Source organism: Desmodus rotundus, chromosome 2 (genome assembly GCF_022682495.2).
Source record: "Desmodus rotundus isolate HL8 chromosome 2, HLdesRot8A.1, whole genome shotgun sequence".
Taxonomy (NCBI): Eukaryota; Metazoa; Chordata; class Mammalia; order Chiroptera; family Phyllostomidae; genus Desmodus; species Desmodus rotundus.
Window position 1 is genome coordinate 172,094,623 of NC_071388.1, and position 19,905 is coordinate 172,114,527.

General features: G+C 32.6%; 1 protein-coding gene across 12 annotated transcripts in view; it reads left to right on the top strand.

Annotated features, from left to right (window-relative positions):
• GULP1 (GULP PTB domain containing engulfment adaptor 1) overlaps window positions 1–14,790 on the top strand; it is a 208,718-nt gene extending 193,928 nt beyond the window's left edge. For 11 of the 12 annotated variants that reach the window (XM_045198434.3, XM_053918862.2, XM_071220680.1 and 8 more), the window contains 3 exons: window positions 4,466–4,604; window positions 8,527–8,621; window positions 14,577–14,790. In XM_045198434.3, coding sequence (XP_045054369.2) covers window positions 4,466–4,604; window positions 8,527–8,621; window positions 14,577–14,648 — 306 coding nt within the window. In that variant the 3' untranslated portion in view covers window positions 14,649–14,790. Of the gene's footprint in view, window positions 1–2,686; window positions 2,912–4,465; window positions 4,605–8,526; window positions 8,622–14,576 lie in introns of all 12 variants that reach the window. The other variant, XM_053918863.2, reaches the window with a different exon arrangement.
• The last annotated feature ends 5,115 nt before the right edge of the window (window positions 14,791–19,905 follow it).

A 19,905-nucleotide genomic window follows, 5' to 3' on the forward strand; every position in this document is an offset into this window, starting at 1 on the left:
AAGTCCTATCAGTGTTGAAAAATCTCTCCAGTATGATTTGTAACTGAGGAGTCTGGCTCCAGGCTAAATGCTGTGGGTGATTTTTCAGGCCCTATCATAAGCAATTACAAAGGCAGCACCTGGCAAACCAGGGGTAGGGGTGTGGGAAGCTGTCTCCCCACACCAGATTTAGTGCATCGTATGGGGCAGAGGACTGAATCCCTTCTAACTCGAGGCCAGCCATACTCTCCCATGCAGCTGCAGGCCTTACCCAGGTGCCTCCTTTCAGAAGCCTCCTTATTAGACACTATGGCCAAGGCCTCTCGTAGGTACTTCTGCTGAGACCACCTTATCTGGAGGTCTGGAGGACACTTTTCTCTACTATGATTTTGTAGAACTTTTCTACTCCTTGTCCTTTCCCCTTTCCCTCCCCCTGGCCTGCTGCCCCACCCCTTCCAAAAAACCAGCAGGAGTCATTTTGTTCAGGGTCCCCTCAGTGGAGAGACAGTACCCTATTTCTGCACTGATACTTCTGATCTTTGCACAGTGCCATTTCCTAGGGAAAAATGGGACATTGACAGAGCCGGCACCTTCTTTCTGGTTTTTTGTTCATGCTATCGTAAATGAGTAAAACCCTAATAAGTCCTTTCATTTTGACTTTCTTTTACTGTTGTATTTTTTCCATTTCCATTTATCCCTCTTATACTCTCCTCACCCTTGCAATCAACACACTGTTGTCCATGTTCATGAGTCCTTTTTCCTTTTGGCTCAGTCCCTCCACTCCCTAACCCAAACCCACAATAGCTGTCAGCTTGCTCTCTATCTGTGAGTCTGTCTCTATTTTTCTTGTTAGTTCAGTTTGTTCATTAGATTCCACATATGAGTGAAATCATACGTTATCTGTCCATCTCTGGACTGGTTTATTTCACTTAGCATAATGTCTTCCAGATCTATCCATGCTGTCACAAATAAGATTTTCTTCTTTTTTATGGCTGAGTAGTATTCCATTGTGTAAATGTCCCATAGTTGTTTTATCTGCTCATCTACTGATGGGCACAGGCTGCTTCCAAATTTTGGTGATTGTAAATAACACTGCAATGAACATAGAGGTGCTTATGTTCTTTCAAATTAGTATTGTAGGTTCCTTCAGATATATTCCCAGAAGTAGGATCACTAGGTCAAAAGGCAGTTCCATTTTTAATTTTTTGAGGTATCTCCATACTGCTTTCTATAGTGGCAACACCATTCTGGATTCCCACAAACAGTGCAAAATGGTTCCCCTTTCTCCACATCCTCTCCAGCACTTGTTTGTTGATTTATTGATGATGGCCATTCTGACTGGTGTGAGGTGGTATCTCATTGTGCTTTTAATTTGCATTTCTTTGATGATTAGCAACCATCAACAAAATAAAAAAACAACGCATGAAAATGGGAGAACATATTTTTCAATACATCTGACAAGAGGTTAATATCCAAATTTATAAAGAACTTACAAAACTCAACACCAAAAAATAAACAATCCAATAAAAAAAAAATGGGCAAAGAACCTGAATAGGCACTTCTCTAAAAAGGACATGCAGATGGCCAAGAGACATGAAAAGATGCTCAACATCACTAATCATCAGAGAGATGCAAATTAACTTGTTTAAATTGACATCTGGAAGCTCAGCCCTCTCTAGCTCAGCTCTTGACAGTAGCTTTTCAATATGCTGTAATGGAAATAGCATCTAAAAGTCATCCAAAAACTAATGTTCAGACCCAATACAGTGTTCTGCTTGAATATTGTCTTATTATTTATTACATGTGCTTTATTCAGGATGCTTATCAAATTCCTCTGCCCATCAAAGGTCTTACCATATGGAACTCACTACCTAGAGCAGGGGTGTCAAACTCATTTGCACCAGGGGTCACATCAGCCTCACAGTTGCCTTCAAAGGGCCAAATGTAATGTTAGGACTGTATAAATGTAACTACTCCTTAACAGTTAAGTGAGAGCTTGGCACTGCCACCAGGTAGAAACAAGGTGGAGGGCGGGATTCGGCCTACAGGCTTGTGTTTGCCACCTGTGACCTAGAGAAAGGGCATGCATGATGCTTGGGGTCAGTTGTTTTGAAGTTTGGTTCTGCTTTTTACCTCATCTAGGAATAACTCACAAAAAATCTATGAGCCTTAATCCCCGTATCTTTATTATAATGACATAACATTACTAACACTAATATTTCAAAATAATTTTTGAGGATTAAATATAAAATGATTGTTGTAACCCTTTTTGAAAATTCTACAGTCTCAACTTTTTACTAGACTTCGACTTCAGTAACTTTTTTTATTTCTTTCCTTCCTTTTTTCATCTCATTTTACGGAGGCTCTCTCCAAAATAAATCATTAAGCTTTCCTAAGTTTTCTCTCCACTGTCCTCTTCGCATGTTCTAAAGAATGCAATATTTTATTTAAATATCTAAAAATGTTATATTTCAGTAAAAACGGTCAAATTAAACAATCCAGAATCCAAGGACTGTCACAATAGGAAAATCTACTCTACTAAAGTCTACTTTGCTAAAACTATCTGTTTTATTACTAGTAAAATTATTTTCAAATTATGTATCCTTTTCATAAAATATTTTACAAACAATTTTTCATATATACTTTTTTCTTTTTCCTTCCTCTTTCCTTTCTTCTCCTCAGTTTATCTCTCTGTCCTTTTTTACAGCTGCTGCACAAAATGTCTGATCATGAGCAACACGGGGTTCAGAGATGCTCATCCTCTTTCTGGTGTAGTAGTGATGGCCCATCTCCCTGTCTAAATATTTCTTCCATTACTGTCACTCCTGTCAACTCAACTGACTCCAGTCTATCATTGGGACTGTTAACACCACCACCTTCTAAATGTGGCCTTCCCAAGCCAATCAGTGAGCGCAGCATTCCAAGACCTCATGTAACTTGCTAAACAGAAAATTCTTTTTATTATCCCCCTTATTTTCTTTAATTCTGCTATATTGTGCTATTTGTATAGTAGTGAATATACAGCTATATCTTGAAAATTGGGGTGTGATCTGGGGCCTTTGTATTCCATTTTTGCTTCCTTTGGTTACCTGATATCCAAAAGTTTCAAGTTGGGAAATTAGCTTATTGGTGATATTGGTAAAAGCAGGTTCAGTAGATTCAGTGCATAAAGAGTAAAGTCTAGGTTGATATGAGTTGAGGACTGAATGAAGTAAAAGTTAGGGCAGGAAATATAGTATCTTTTTAAGGAGCTTACTTAGGCTTGGAGGGAAGAGAGAGATGAGAGGCTAGAGGAATAAAGAGGGGACAGAGTGAAGCATTTTTGATTGTTTTATTTTTAAATACACTTGAAGTTTGAGTATATTTCTATTGTGAAAAAGATGAGAGATGAGGAAGCCAGTGAAAATGGAGGGATGCGATGATTAGGATAAGAATATGCCTGAATAGGAGGAAAGTGCTGAGGTATGAAGTTGCCTGGAAGTCTTTGGGTAGACAGTATTCATGTTGAAGGAAACAGGGTGTTGATAAAACAGAGATGGCAGCAATTTCCCTGCATGGAAGCGCGTACTGACAATCACGTGAATGGCAAATCTGTCTCTGTTCACACAAAGCAGCTTTATTTTTCTTCATTGCTTTCATCATCTGTGAATCGGAAAAATAAATGTATTTTGAGAACTAATTTTAATATGAGCCACTCAAGTAATCTCTCTTCATGCTGTTATAGAAAACGAAATTTTTCCTCACTGTCCCTCTCTAAAATGGGAGTTCTTTACTTTTATTATTATTATGTTTATTTTATGGATTATGTGTGTATTTGTCTGTGTATTTTTTCCCCTAAGTGACAATCAAAGTGATGACTGTTTCATTCTTACATTATGTTCTGCCCCAGACTGACACAGATAACAATTATTTTGATGGTATATTTAGTGATTGTTCATTTATTTCACAAGGTAGGTATCTATTATAGAAAACTTGATGAAATCTTACTCGGGATAAAAGGCACAGCAGTGAATCTAATAGTTGGCTGTCATTGGTAGTTCTAAATACAAACGAATATATAGCCTTTCAAAATTTTAAAACACGTTCTCAATTCCATTTGTATGGCTATATTTAAGAAGATACATCACTTATGTTTAATTATTTCTGTTTAAAAATAATCTTAAGCAAAACACATTACTGAAATCATGTTTTATATAGTCTAACATTTTCAGTTCTCTTACACAAATGGCAGTTTTTTCTTTTACATCTATCTAAGAGTGGTGTTGCTTGCCATCATCTCTGAGAACATTTTTGCAGAAACTTTCTATTGCTTTCTTGCCAATCAGTATTTAGTGTAACTTGCTGAACCATATGAAATTGCCAATATTTAACTATTTTTGATTCAACTGAATTTGTTTTTATATACATTTTATATACCTATGAAATATGTAGCATTAGAATGTATCTACATGAAATATTACCCTAATTCATATTGTTTTCATTGCAGGCAGGCAGTGTGACACCGAAGTCACCCTCCACTGACATCTTTGATATGATTCCATTTTCTCCAATATCACACCAGTCTTCAACACCTACTCCCAATGGCACACAGCCACCTCCCGTACCTAGTAGATCTGCTGAGATTAGTAAGCTTTCTAAACAAATTAATATTCTTTACTTCATTGTGTGCATTTTAAATACTTAATGCTTTACGTGAAATTATATGTCTTAACAAGCTCACTAAAAATTTTAATTACCAAAGTATTATGTTTATATATATATTTGCCACATTCAGTTAATTATATTTTATTTTATAATTCAGAGTATACTATTAAGATGTCATTATTTGCATTTAAAATTATTTCATGAAAAATGATATTATATGGTTATTTGCATTAAAATGCAAAGCACTTGATTATATTTTGATTTTGTTTGGGGTTATATTTTTAATGTTAATTTAATTATTAAAAACAACTCTGATGGTTTTGGTTTTAATAATTTTTGACATAGTTGGTAGAGCTCATTCTCAACCTCTGGTTATCATGGAGTGTATGGGTAGTCTTAGTTGAAGAAATACATATATCTATGAATTCTGTGAATCATTTATTAAACCCTATGTGAGAGTTGTTTCTTTAATATCTAAAATGTTACAAGTGCATTAATTTTCTGGTTTTCCTTCTCTATATCTTGAAGGAACACAAAAGTCTCTTTTCGATGAACTAGACAGCATCCAACAGATGTGCATTGTCAGTATCTTGTCTCTGTGTTGCACATCCTGCCACAGGACCTGAAAGAGTAGGTCCCAATGGCCATGGTCAGTCATGATGTCCAAGGGGAAAAGGAAGAAAAGAGAACTTTACAGAATGTGCTTTATCGCATCCTCTCTGGTTCACATTAAGACATTTTCACTGTAACTGAAGCTTTAGCTTAAGGCTTTAAAGCACGTCAGCCTATAGTTGATTTGTTTTCCCCTGTGGAACTTCACAAAGTATTTTGCACATGTTAGGCGTTCATTAAATTTTAGAGAACTAATTTGTAAATCTGAAGTAATGACATTCAGAACTTTAAAAATCAGTTTATGGAAATATTCAATACTTTGCATAAGTTAATTTATATATATATTTCTGCCTATATGTATATTTTTTGCCAATACAAGGTTACTCTATAATACATACGTGATAGTGTTTTTAGAAAATGTTGCCAATATCTTGATATTGTAATGGGATACTTTGTGTCCTTAAAGTGTCCCACAACTCTTCCTTTACTGCTGTTTCTACTTGTACTTCATCGTGAGTTTACTCATTCACTTACGTAATTCAGTGGGCATTTGTTTAGCATATACACTTGACGTGGGTTACATACTGGAAACTGAAATATAAATTAGCAACATATCCATGATGGAGGATTTTAATCCAAGTCAAAAGATAACCTGAAAAGAATAAATAGATTTTAAGATACTTGGAAGGAATAATCTATCAGGATGGTGACTTGAAATTCCAAAATCAGTTATGGTTTAGGATTTTAGACCAAATGTTTTTAATGGGGGAAAGCTAGAGGTGGAGAAGGAGTAAATAATGAGTCGTGTTTTAGATGTCAATGAGTTTGAAATGTTCAAATGGTGTTATGGGATTTATCAATAAGAAACTGAAGTTAACACCTTGCTGCATTATTAAATGTCTACCTATCCTAAGGGCCAAAGTTTAATGTGTCAATAGATAGGAAGACTAGATAAATAGATGATAGATAGATACATAGATACATAGATACATAGATAATTAGGTAGTCCTGGTTACCCCTTACTTTCTATACTGACAATTTAAGGAAAAATTGTTCAACTTGATTTTAATTGTAAAATTGTCTGAAACTAATCCAGTAGGGTTTTGGTAATAGAACTTTTTCTTTAAATCTTAAATGTGTTCATGCATTTATTTTGCATTACCTGCTAAATACATAAAAGCAGAAACCTATAAGATTTCTCCTGAATTTCTCTCTTTACTACATGAGAACCCTGGTAGTTCTCCAGAACATATTTTTGATCTTTGAATATGTATAGACTTTAATTAATTTGTTTAATACTATGTTCCCTGATTGACTCTAAATTCCACAAGGGAAAGAAGTTGGTCCTTTCTTACTACTTTAATCCTAGCAAAAATTACCTAGCAAAATGCATGGCACTTAATATGTGTTCAATAAATATTTAGTGGATAAAGAAAAGAATGACTGAGTGAAGCATTACCTACTAGTTTATTCTTTTACTTTTATATTAGACTTAAGTAATTTTAATATTATTAATTGCATATCAGATCTTTTTTCATTATAAATTAACCTATGTGATATTTTTTATGAACTTTAGATTCATCCAAGCTGACCAAAATATGTCATAGAGCTCTGTAATGTTTATTAATTTATTGATATAATGATACTGATATATTAATATGTAAATGTAGTAGCTTCTTAAGTTGTGGGGAAGTCATGAGCCCTTGAGAGTATGATAAAAGTTACGACATCTCTTCCACAGAAAAACACAACATGCCCACTAACACAAAATTTTGCATTGCATTTCAGGAATGCAGAGATCCGTTTAAGCCCATCTGAAATGTTTGCTAATTTTGAGTACCAACTTCAGAAAATCTATGTAATGAAAATCTCTTTAGCTCTGATCAGCAATTCTTTCTCTTTTTTAATTCATTTTTGGACCAACGTCTGCTGTGTGTAAAGCAATGTTCAGTGTGCTTTACACACTCCACCATTCAGTGGAATGGTGGTGATCAGGCTGCTCCTCTAAAGAAAAGTTCTTGTTCTTTAAATTCTGGTTTATTGCCTGAGCAACATCAGACCGAGGAAATACATTGTAAAAATCAATAATATCTATAAATTATACATAAGGTGTCAACAAATTCCCATATGTTTAGACGGCCCTGGCTTATTCCTTTCGTTCTGGTATAACTATTGGTAGTGCCCTTTCGCTCTTAAAAGTATCTTTGTTGGGATGATAAAATATGCCCCTCTTATCTGTACAACACTTGCCAGAACTGGAAACTTCTAAGCATTTACATTAGATTACATAATATATGAATCTGACCCCCAAAATATTTTAACTGGAAACACAAGTATAATGAGAGTCAAAGAGTGATATGGAGGCCATGCAGAACCCAAGCAGCATACATGTCATTTCTTACATGGCATTGAATTTGGAGACTATAATTATAGTTTCCTGAAAAATGAAAGTCTTATTACATTTTACATTCCCATGTCTATATATAATTTGAAATTCTTTTTTAATCAATGAAGGCTTTATTTGAGTTAATTCAGAGGAAAGAAATTTCTTAACCATTTTTAAAACTTTTAAAATTATATAGTAGGAAAGCCTTATTGACATTGCCTTACAGACATTGATTTTAACATGGATACTTCTTTTGTAATAAAAAATGCATATTTTATATGTGCAGAGAGCTTTGATATTCCATTACTGCTATTTTTTAAAAAGAAATTTGTTTCTGGGCTAAGAGGCATTTAAAAACAACCTGTTTCATCATGGTTATTTAAGGAGATGAAATAATTTCACACCACATGAGATGATTCTCCTTAAATTTTTTTCTGAGATAAAAATGGGTGAACTGTGAGTAAAACCACCTACTAATCTAGTTAGTCCTACATGTTGCTTCATGCTTGTGTTGGCACAGTCGTCAGTAAATGAAGTAGGGAAGTCTCAATGAGTAGCACATGCATTTTAGTGCATTTAAATTTCTTCAGTAAAGTGTAGGTGTTGTAACATATTAATTTTCAACTATTTGGAGAATTTGATGTTAAGAAGCCTTAATTAAAGACACAGAAACATCTCTGGATAATAATTTTTTTGTAACTAGTTTTTAATATCATCATAAAATGAATCTTTGCTTACTTGTTGGCACTTAACTAGTCTAAGCTCAGGAAAGCCCAGAATAAAGTAGAATTGTGGATAGCGGCTCATTTGGTCACGTGAGTATTTTTTTATATAATTCTGTCTTTTAAATATAACACACCCCAACTTTCTCTCATTCATATACTAAATCATTTTCTTCTGTTTAGAACGGGACCTGTTTGGAGCAGAACCTTTTGACCCATTTAATTGTGGAGCAGGGGATTTCCCTCCAGACATTCAATCAAAATTAGATGAAATGCAGGTGACTATTCAACAGATTGACCCATAAATGTTTGTTCTTTTTAATATGAGATGCTATATACCAAAACTATCCTTTTCTTGAATTATCAGTATAAAAACATATTTAAAAGAATTTAAAATAATAATACACATTTAATCCTAAAAATACTCCTCCACCTGCTAAGGATAAGGTTTAGTTTTGTTCTTAATGGTGCGATGACAACAGCAATAAGATGGTTCACGTTTTTATACAAAATTACATGGATTCTAATGGTTTATTATTTTGAAATCCAAGAATTAAAAGGTCATTAGACTAAAATTCAATCTCAGTCCTAACAATTATGAATTTCAAAATTGTGAATGGGTAGATAAAGGGAAATCTTTGTAAGACTACAATCAGTCTCCCTTAAAAAGAAGGAAGCATTGTAGCTGTATTTCATAACTTTGGAGCTCTTATTGGAAAAAGCAGACACCCAGTGACAAATTTTTTAGGAATGTAGTTCAGTTGGGTTTTTGTTCTTTCTCTCCCTTTTATTTTTCAGTTCTGAATTGTTCTGGAAGTTTGAAGATACTGGTTTTAAGAACTCTATAGAATTGTCCATGATTAATAAATGTTCTTATAAACACTAAAGTTTTCTGTTTATATTTTCACTTTATATTTTGGTGAAGTTATCATATGCTAGTTTTTATCAAAGGTTTTATATATATATAATATATATGTAATCTCTCAGAATGCAGACAGAAGCAATTTTTTTAATTTTTTTATTGCTTGCAATCTATATTCTTTTTTTTAAAATACTTTTGATTTTTATTGTTGTTCAAGTAGAGTTTTCTGCCTTTCCCCGCCACCCCTCCCCACTACCCCAGGCTTCCCCACTTCCCTCCCCTTTTTACATCCCCCTTGTTATTGTCCATGTGTCCTTTATAGTTGTTCCTATAAACCCTTCACCCTTTTCTCACATTACCCCCTCCCCTCTCCCTTCTGGTTACTGTCAGCTTATTCCTAATTTCAATGTCTTTGGTTGTATTTTGCTTGCTTGCTTGTTTTGTTGATTAGGTTCCACTTAAAGGTGAGATCATATGGTGTTTGTCTTTCAGCGCCTGGCTTATTTCACTATATGAAGCTGAAACTGATTTAAAAGAGGTGGAGAAGAGAAGGAGTCATTTTTATTTATTAACACTCTCGATGCTTCATTTCTCAGAAAAAGAAAATTAGTGGTTGTGTTCTGATCTTCTAACACCTCTTAAAACTCCTTCCTAGAAAGATAATACAAATACCCATCTGTTTATTTTGGACTGTACCTATGAAGCAGCAGTCTTACCTTCTAGGTATAATGTGATTTTTTTAGATGATGTTATTTGACTGAAACTAAAGTGACAAATATCAAACTTTGGTTGATTTCAGTATGTATGAATGACAACACAATTTTCCTGTCTCTTTGTTATATTTCAAATACTATGGAACTTTCACTTAAATAGTGCATAGTAATTTACCAGTGATGCTTTATTTCTTTCATATGAAATCAGTTGCTTTACTTTATTATTAGTTTTACCGATGAAGCTTGTACTGCTTGGGCCTAATGCTTTTGTAAGGACAAATACAGTTACGGGCACTGATGTGGTAGTATTTGTTCTCAAGTGTTCCACAAACCATAAAGAGTACTTTTTTATTAATGTTTTTTAGATTTTCACAAAACTGAAAATTTTTCTATAGATTTTTTGAAGATAAGCCTACAACGTTAAATTTTTGTAAGAACTCATTTGAGAAACACCGTGTTGGAATGATTTCATGGTGTGTTAGTCAAATAATGTTAATCTGTGGTATTTTTGTTTTTATTTCAGTTTTTGCCATTTCTAATATTTTTTAATGTCCTTTTTATTCCTTTCTGCTTTCATGGTGGGTAGCGCCAGAGATGGTTGGTATATTATTTTCATAATAATTTTAACCAACATAAATTTTTAAAGCTAAAGCCTTATTATTTGCATGCTTTATTTAATAAATATTGAAATAGCTGTTCCATATGTATTTGTATGATTACTAGTTGTGTTTAAGGAGATCTTATAACCTGTATTTTAAAGTATTTTTTGATGACTTAATCACTAATGCATTTTCCACCTAATTGCTTGTTGTTTCTTTTAGCCCAGAATTGATTTGCAAGGTGACTTTAACTAAAGTAAAATAATTTTTCTATCTAAAGTTTGTAATGGCTTCTGTTATTAATCTTGTTAGTCTAATTAATCTAATGCACACCTTTAGCTACTATTTTTATCTTTGCAAATATGTAAAAAATTATACAGTATAATGGGTTATATAAACCATTATACTGAGTTAGTAAGGCTACTGAAGCATTTGGTTTTCCTTGTTCATTTACAGAGGAAATCATTGAAACACCTTATACATGTACAATGTAATCAGAAATGTTAAGCGATGTTTCATTATAAATTGTTAGAAAATTAGATATTTATTTGAAATCAATAATTTAGTTTTTCCATTTAATTTAAACTTCTGTGTACATGTCGCCAACAGGCAACTCAGTGCAATAGTATTGATAGCCCAGAAGTGTACCATGTAAGTTATACTAACTTCATACATTGGAGACAAAAGCATGGCAAGTCAACGAATGGTGAAAGAATTAGGCATTAGGTGGTGCTAAGTCAACTGGTTAATAAGTTGGGAGGATCAATGTGCACCAGAAACAGCAAATATTCAAATAAATTTCCTAAGCATTAGGCAGTTTAAAATGTTTGAAATATAAGTGAATATTGATCAAACTTTTTATTTGGTAAGAAATTTTTATAAGGGCATATTTTATATAAACATATAGTCTTCAACAGAAGAACTTATGTAGTTTTTTAAATTTTCCTTTAAAATATAACTATATCAGCCCTGGCTGGTGTGGCTCAGTGGATTGAGTGCCAACCTCCATACCAAGGGGTCGCTGGTTCAATTCCCAGTCAGGGCACATGCTTGGGTTGTAGGCCAGGTCCCCAGTTGGGGTCACGTGAGAGGCAACCATTAATTGATGTTTCTCTCCCTTTCTTTCTCCCTTCTTCTCTCTCTAAAAATAAATAAATAAAATCTTTAAAAATTTATATATCACATGTGTATACATAAAGGAGACAAATGATTAAGAAACTAAACAATCAACAGATAAATTTTTACAAATGAAAACCACAAGTGGCTAATATGCATGTAGAATATTTAGTCCAATCAGGAAAAAAACATACAAATTAAGAATTATAAATGTGTTTTGATCTAGCAAATTATAACTATTATTTTAATAATAGTACTAATAAATAGTACTAGTGCAAGTGTGATGAAACAAGCACTCTAAATCATTGCTGGATAGTGTCAGTTCATAGCATTCCTTTCGAGGGTAATTTGTTATTAATAATGTAGTTGTATTTTTCATCAAAAATTAATATAATTATTCTGAGGGAAAATTATAAGTGTGAAAAATATGAAAAATATCTAGTCAGCCTTATTAGCAACTGTAAAATACTGGAAGCTATTAAATCATATTAAAAATTAATAGAATGTTATATAGCCATTAAATTAGTTTAATGTGGGTTCAAAGTAATAATAGAAAGTGTTTTTCTATGATTAAAAATATAGGAAATTCTATATAATATACATAATGCATTCATAGAAAGTTATATGTTATATAATTGTGTTTCACATTTTATCAGAATTGTTTTTAAAAATCTATAGATGGAAAGAAAGGAGACTCAAAGGACCTAAGTCAACATGTTTACAATATTTGCACATTAGTGGTTTTTCCTTCCTTAATGTGCATTTCTCCTTATTTCAAATAAAAAGAAAATGCAATTAGACAAAATATCCTATACAAAAAACATATTAATATATTAATAATAAAATTTTTGTGTGGTGTTAATTTATGATAATTTTTCATTACTACATAAGTTAAATAAAGTCTCATTTTTATTCAGAAGTTAAAAATTCCAGAGGATGTGCAAATCCCAGATGGATTCAGAATCTGTTAAACTCTGATTTACAAAATGATACCTAGAAGAGAAGGTCAGACAATGTATGAGAAATTTTATTGTAAGAGACATAGTATTGTGTTTGTTCATTGGGATGATTAAAGTAATCTAGGGAACTTTGAAAGGGTCCTTATAAAGTCACCATGGAGATCATCTTTTAAGTGATAAACTTTCTTTTAAATGTTGAAATTACAATTGAGCCCTATTTACTTCGATTACTATTCAACCTTTCAAATACCAATAACACATTGAGAAATAGTATTTTCAGGGCCATTGATGTGATACTGGTTTAATTTCAGAATGAACTGGCAAAATTTTAAAAACACTGTATGGTATCAAACCTTTCCAAAGGTAATATATATCCTAGTTCTCTGTCTGCCTGTCTATTATATAGCAAAATATTCTTGTGATAAGAATAAGCTTTGAAAAAAATTATGGTAAGTACTCTGACATTTGCATAACTAAATGTAATTTGTATCCTAAGTACTGGGAAGAAATTTTGAAAAATCTTCACAGTGATGGCATTGCTCTGCGTTGTCTGTGCTGTAGCTATAATGAGCACTCTGAACATTACTAGAGAATAAGGCCTGGCTTGTGGTTTTATAACAGCCTTCTTCCTGTGCTACATTAGTAATGGTTACATTGGATTTGCAATAACATATGTGCATTTAGATACCTGTTCTAAATGAACATAATTTTGGGAAATGCAAATAGATACACAGTTGGTTAACACACAAGTAGATACAAGCTAATTAAACAAAACACAAAGCAGACAGGGACAAAGCCTCATTTTTGAGAGGGTTTTTTCTTTTCTTTTCTTTTCTTTTTCTTTTTTTGCTAATAGATAGCTGTCTACATTTCATGTGCCCACCCCAAACTACAGGTGATCTCAGTGAGCAAATTTCAGTTCTGTAAGAAAGTTAGAAATATCTTTATAATACATAATATATATTTATACATTTGTGATTTGTATATGAATATGTATACATGTATATGAAAAGAGAGATGAGAAACGTTGCCTCACTGCTTCTAAAAGAAAACCCAAAACGTGGCCTCCAATTCCATTGCTCAGTGTGAGTCTGTGCTTTTGGTCTCCTCTTTGTAGGTCAGTGAGCAAAGATTTACATACAAATGGGATGGAGATAGCTCACACTTCTATTATCCATCTTACTCAAAAAAAAGAGAACTTGGAGTAGAGAAGGAAAGGTTTTCTTTGTTTTTGTTGTTGTTTTTGCCATTAACTTTTAGCTCAAAACCTAAGGAATAAAACAAAACGAAAACATTTTGTAACTGTATCAAAGGCAACTTCATTTCCAAAAACATCTAAAACTTGCTAGGTGGAGTGGGATTCGTCGCAACATCTTGCCATGACAAGCAACCACAGACCTAGTAAAGGAAGCTTTCTTGGTGACAAAGTGCTCCACCATTCTTCCTGTGTTCCACTTAGGATGTGACATTGCATTTACTAAACCTGTTTTATCAGGATCCAAACAATGGTAACCAAAAAGAAAGGTGAAAACTAGCAGGCTATCTTCAACCAGTGTCAATTTGAAGTTTAACTATCTTACTTATACTTAATATTACTTACTTTTAAGTAAATGTCAATCTTTAAGGCCAACAGAGAATTTAAGAAAGACAAAAACTTTACTGAAAAAGAAATGTTTACAACTTAAAGCTGCTTAATTCCATATATTTCTCTTTTTTTCTGTCTCCCATGCAAGCTAACCTCACATATATTTTAAAAATGTTTAATTCTAATAGTTATAAAGATCTGCTTATATGCTTTATATATCAGTGTATATAAAGTATACACCAATATAAAAATTTGATGTGAACATTTGACATTTAATTATTTCTTAGTTGATCAAAGCATGAAGATTTCAACTTCTGTTCATAGTCTCTTTGGTTTACTGATCTTTTTTGTTTTTGCCATGAGCATTTCCTATTTTAATTATTTTACTCTGTTTTACAGGAGGGGTTCAAAATGGGACTAACTCTCGAAGGCACAGTATTTTGTCTCGACCCATTAGACAGCAGGTGCTGACGTCAAGAAACGAGTTCCTGATTACTGCTAAATTTATTTTATCTACATATATATATATATATAAATGTATCACTCATTATTACTTTATAACAGGTCTTATACTTGTGCCAATAAATTTGTTAATATCTTCACTTTCTGAAATTTATTTCAGGAAAATTTCCTCATACATTCACTGTTGATCTTAACATTTTATTTTAAAAACAATTCACTGTAATGTAAAGCATACTTTTATGCTCATTTCTGTTTCTATTACAGAAGAATTTGTAATCAAAAGACAAATTATCCAAATATCTATCGTGTGTGAGTTCTAAATAGTTAGCATCTTGAAATTTGTGTTCATATGCCAGGCTGCTAGATTATTATTGATTTCCCAGAAGCCATACCTTAATGATACCTTTCAGTGTCCTAAAGACACATGCCAATTCCAAACCTAATACCGTATTCAAACTAATGAACATGTTACCATTCATTAGTCAGATGTCATTTTATATATGAAATGTAGTTTCATATCATTGGAAAAATGTAAACTTTGAATACAATGCCACCAGATCATTTTTAGCAGGTTAAATAACAAAAATATAAATTCTTATAATAATTAAACCAAATGTATTTAGAGTATAGTAAATGCAGGGTAATAATGTTAATTATTATCATCAGTTATACTCTATAGTATTTATTTCATAAATAAATATTGTGGGAAAAATGAAAATTTGCTATTTACAAAATTAAAATTTAATTTTAAAATGAGATAATTTACATTATCACACATGTAAACATCATTGGGTCTCATGTGTCCTGTGAAAGCATTTGGAACATATGCTGTCAATATTTGCAGTGTCTGTTACGCATATTTACTTTACCAAATATATTTTTTCCTCAAAGTATTGTGATGCCCCATTAGTTTTGATACTATAAAATCTATGACAACTATGTATAAAACATCAGTTATTTAGCAAATATAGTATTTTGTTGTTGAAGTTAGACTCTCATTTTTTCACAAAAATCAGCTTGCTGCTCAGTTTAGTTTTTAACATAAATAATATTTTTACTCAGTACAATACAAATTTATGGTTAAAACTTATAATTTGGTTCATTACATTATCAGAAAAATAAATTAATGAGGTTAGATCATGGGTAGATCTCAAAAACAGATGTTTCTTCCCTTTTAGTCTTAGAATTTTCTTCTAGTGCTAAAGATACATTTTCACTAGAAAAAGACATTAAATAGCTTATGCAATATTGTGTTTGTATGTTTCTTCATCGTGTTCTATGATATATATAAGCCTTGTTGTTTGTTTTCTGGTATCTGCTAAGTTGTACCTTAATTAGAAAGCAGTATACGTTTCATAAAAAAAGTCTTTATAATTTTGTTGATCGTATAGTATTTTGGAATTTGTATAATGAGGACGCTTAGAAGCCATATTAATGGCTTTTTTTTAACAGATAGAATTTGTATTTTTATTGTACTTTAAAAAGCTTTATGTAATAGGTATATATTTAGTGGCCATTTATTATCAAAGGTAACAGAATAGAATACTTAAGATGGTATTTGCACATTTAAGATACATTACCAATTTTTAATGGTAATCAATTCTGCTACAGGCATGGTTAAATAGTCCATAATTGGTCATTAATTATGAAAATTTATTCCACCAATGCATTTTTATGAAAATCCAGTTGAAAATTGTATTTCTATGTAAACTCAATGATATGTTTGATTTTGCTGAGAATAAATGATTTGAATTAAATTAAACTGTATAATTTACTAATTAAATAATCTCTAGTTAAGACACTTTCTGAAGCTAAATTACATGCCAGATTTTTCTGGTCATATGTTGGAGACAAAAGAAAGAGACAGACAGAAAAAAATAAAGAACTTTAACTTCATTTCTTACAGCCCACACACATTTTAGCCTTAATCTGAAGGATTTTAGCAAATGCCATTCAGTTGTGAAAACAATGGACTGGATCCTGCTGGTGAGAGAGGTCATAGTTTGGTTACTTCCACCAGAAGCATCTGGTGCAAAACCATATTATGAAAATATATCTTTTCAAAATTAAGGGTCTTTTTAGCCTGGTAATAATAATACGTGTCTTGGCTGATGGTCTTAAAAAGTGGACTTGATAATAGGATTCGAGCTGTGGCTAATGGAGTATGATGAAGTTTTGAACCTATTCAAAACACAATGTTAAGTATTTTAAAGACACAGGATGTAACATGCAGTGCATTGCCCACCAATGAATAATTCATCAATCTATTAAATAAAATTCATTTTTTACTCTATGCGAATAACATGTATTACATGGGTAAGAAAACATCTTGTATGTTTGCCAGCAGACATAGTTACATTGAAGGTGTCAGGAGCCCTGGATTCAGTTATTTTATTTTCAGAAAGGGAAAGTAGGGCAAATATATGAATCAGGAAATGAAAACCAATATGTATTAAAGTACTCTGTGAACCTTCCCCGAGTATTTATATTTAACTATTTATATTTATATTTAACTATTTAACTATGTTAAAGTACTCTATAAACCTTCCCCAAGAATATTTATATTTAACTATTTTAAATTCGGTTATTTAGCACCGCCTTCTGTCTGCAACATTAGTTATCCAGTTGTGAAACTTATCAGAACACGTGAATGACAACTTTCTTCTTTTCTTGTTTCTTGTACTTTTTATTTTAAATTTTTTCAAAAAGTTTTAGTCACATATAGTAACTCTTTTTCAGCTAGAATTTCTAATAGATTTCATGTTGTTACATTTCTAAGTACTGACTTCTTTTACTCTTTTAGATGTTTCTTAACCATGAAAAAAACTGGCTGTTAATATTTTTCTGTTCCAGTGTTTCCATATATACTTCCAAATTCAATATTTATTCATGATTTTGGGTTCCAGCCACTGTTAAATTACTTGAAAAATCATGGTCTCACTTTTGACAACTAAATCGCAGACTCCACCTAAAGGACACCCTTCATAAGCCACTACCACACTTGTTGAGATGGGCATGGCTAACACCAGGTGGGGCAAAAGTAGGTTTACAGTTGGGAGTATGTGAGACAGTTTGCCTTTGTGTTATTGTTTATTATCAATTATCACATTCTTTTCCATACGAGCAGCTGTAAACCTACTTTTGCCCCCCGGTATTATCGTCAGCCCTCTGTGTGCCACTCTGGAAAGGCCTCACTTAAACGTCCTCGCCTTCCCAGATAACCTCAGCCAGATTTCTCAATGTCTGTCTCATGCATTTGGCACAAACCTTTATTCTTACACGTTTATTCCATGTCTTGATTTTATATAACACACTTCTAGAAATCCCTCCCTTAAAATATTTTTGGATTTTATCCAAACTGGGATTCTTTTACTTTAGCGAGGAGACCACCTCCTAAAACTATTTATGGTTTTCTATTTTTTCACTTTCAAGTAAATTTTTATGAAATGTGGATATTTAAACAGCAAAAGAGTTTACCATTCTCTGCATTCATTTCTTTTCATCCTAGTTCTTGGATTCTAAGACACACCACTTCAAGATCATAGTTAAATATACAAAAGATGGCCTCTTTCAACAGGGGTTGAAATTAAAGGCTCATTTCAAATTTTTCTAGCATTGCATGATAAATTGAAGTAGCTGAATTTCTTATTTCTATATCATTAACATTGGATTTTGTGTCAGTTACCAATGTAATTACATCACTAAAAATTTGCAGAAACTTGTCTTATTAACCTCAGCTAAATTTTGGCGCATTCCTTCAGAGACACACTCAAATGAGTTGAGGCAAGCTTTTCCAGTTTGCAAGCAACTCTATCTTGACCACTTTGGAACATACATTAAGGCTCTTCAATGTTGCTTTCATTAAAGGGACACTAACTGGAAACTGTAGTTATCTTCTAACATTATCAATTCATCATTAATGTGTTTTGCAAAAATCCATAAAATTCTTCAGACGTCTTTTAAAATATTTAATGTCTTTTTTAAAACTTCTATTTATTACCCAAAAACTTTGAGGGAAGGGTGGTCTTGACATTTTTGTATCCTCTTTGGTGCCAAGCACAACACTTTATCCCTATGCTTTACAAGTGTAAAAGGTTGAATATATTCCCCAGCATGCTTCTTGGTAATGATGTGAACGAAAACTTATGCTGTCTGTGAAAATAGAACAACACACATTCCAAGTAAATACCAGAAGATAACCACTTTGCCCTTCTAATGAAATCTTTACCATTATTTTTGCTTTTATCTTACCACAATGACAATTTGCTAAATAAAGATCTTTACATAGGCTAAGAGCATCTATCAACCACCATAGAATGAATCATAGACTAAGGAAATCTGTCTCAAATGAGGGAATAAGAACAAGCAAATGATTACTGAGCTTCAACGAGGCTGTGAAGAATCAAAGATGAATGTTGTGTAGTTATGGGACATTTCATGTTCTCAGAGGAGTGGCGAACTCTTAGTTGGTGAGCATGTACATTGAAGAATGAGAGCTAGAGACTCAAACTGTATCTTTCTTTGAATCTCATATTGTAGTCACACAGTTTGCCTTGGTTTTAAATATTTTTAAGTTCACTTGTCCTTAACTTTGTATTGTCCTCTTACTTCAAATGACATTTTACAAGAACATGTTGGGGCTCTTCCCAGTTGACTGGCTCCCTCCCCTCTGTCTGGCCAGGCTGCTATGTTCTAGTCTGTTCCAAAGGTCACTTGTTCCAGTTGAAATAGCTGTCTGGATGGACTGGAAATAATCCAGATTCTGGTCTTTTCCCGCAAAGAAAGCAAAGAAAGATGTTTGTGTCTTGGCTAAAGAAAAAAATTAAACTTTATGGCTAAGTCTACTAATAGTTGAAGAAAATGTAATTCTGAAACTAATTTTAAATTGTTATTATTTTTTCAGTGATTTGCATCATTTTGATTTTTGTATACTTTTCAAAATCAGTTGTTTACTATCAGCATCATTTAGTAATTGGTATTAAATAGCTAAGAATATTTACATGCATGCAGAGTGATTTTTGACAGAGTCAGCATGTATTAATTTCCCAGATACACATTTCACTTAGCTATATAGATCTCTATTTATTTTATTTTTGGTATCTGCTTTAATTAGAAAAAATAAACTTAATGTACACTAGACAGTGCAAGGAATGAGAAGATACAGGTGATGGGGGTAGTCATAAATATTCAGAGATATCAACTAACTCACACTTGGCAACCTGACTGTGTGCAATTATATGACCTGTTCATTTTTAAGACACTTTGG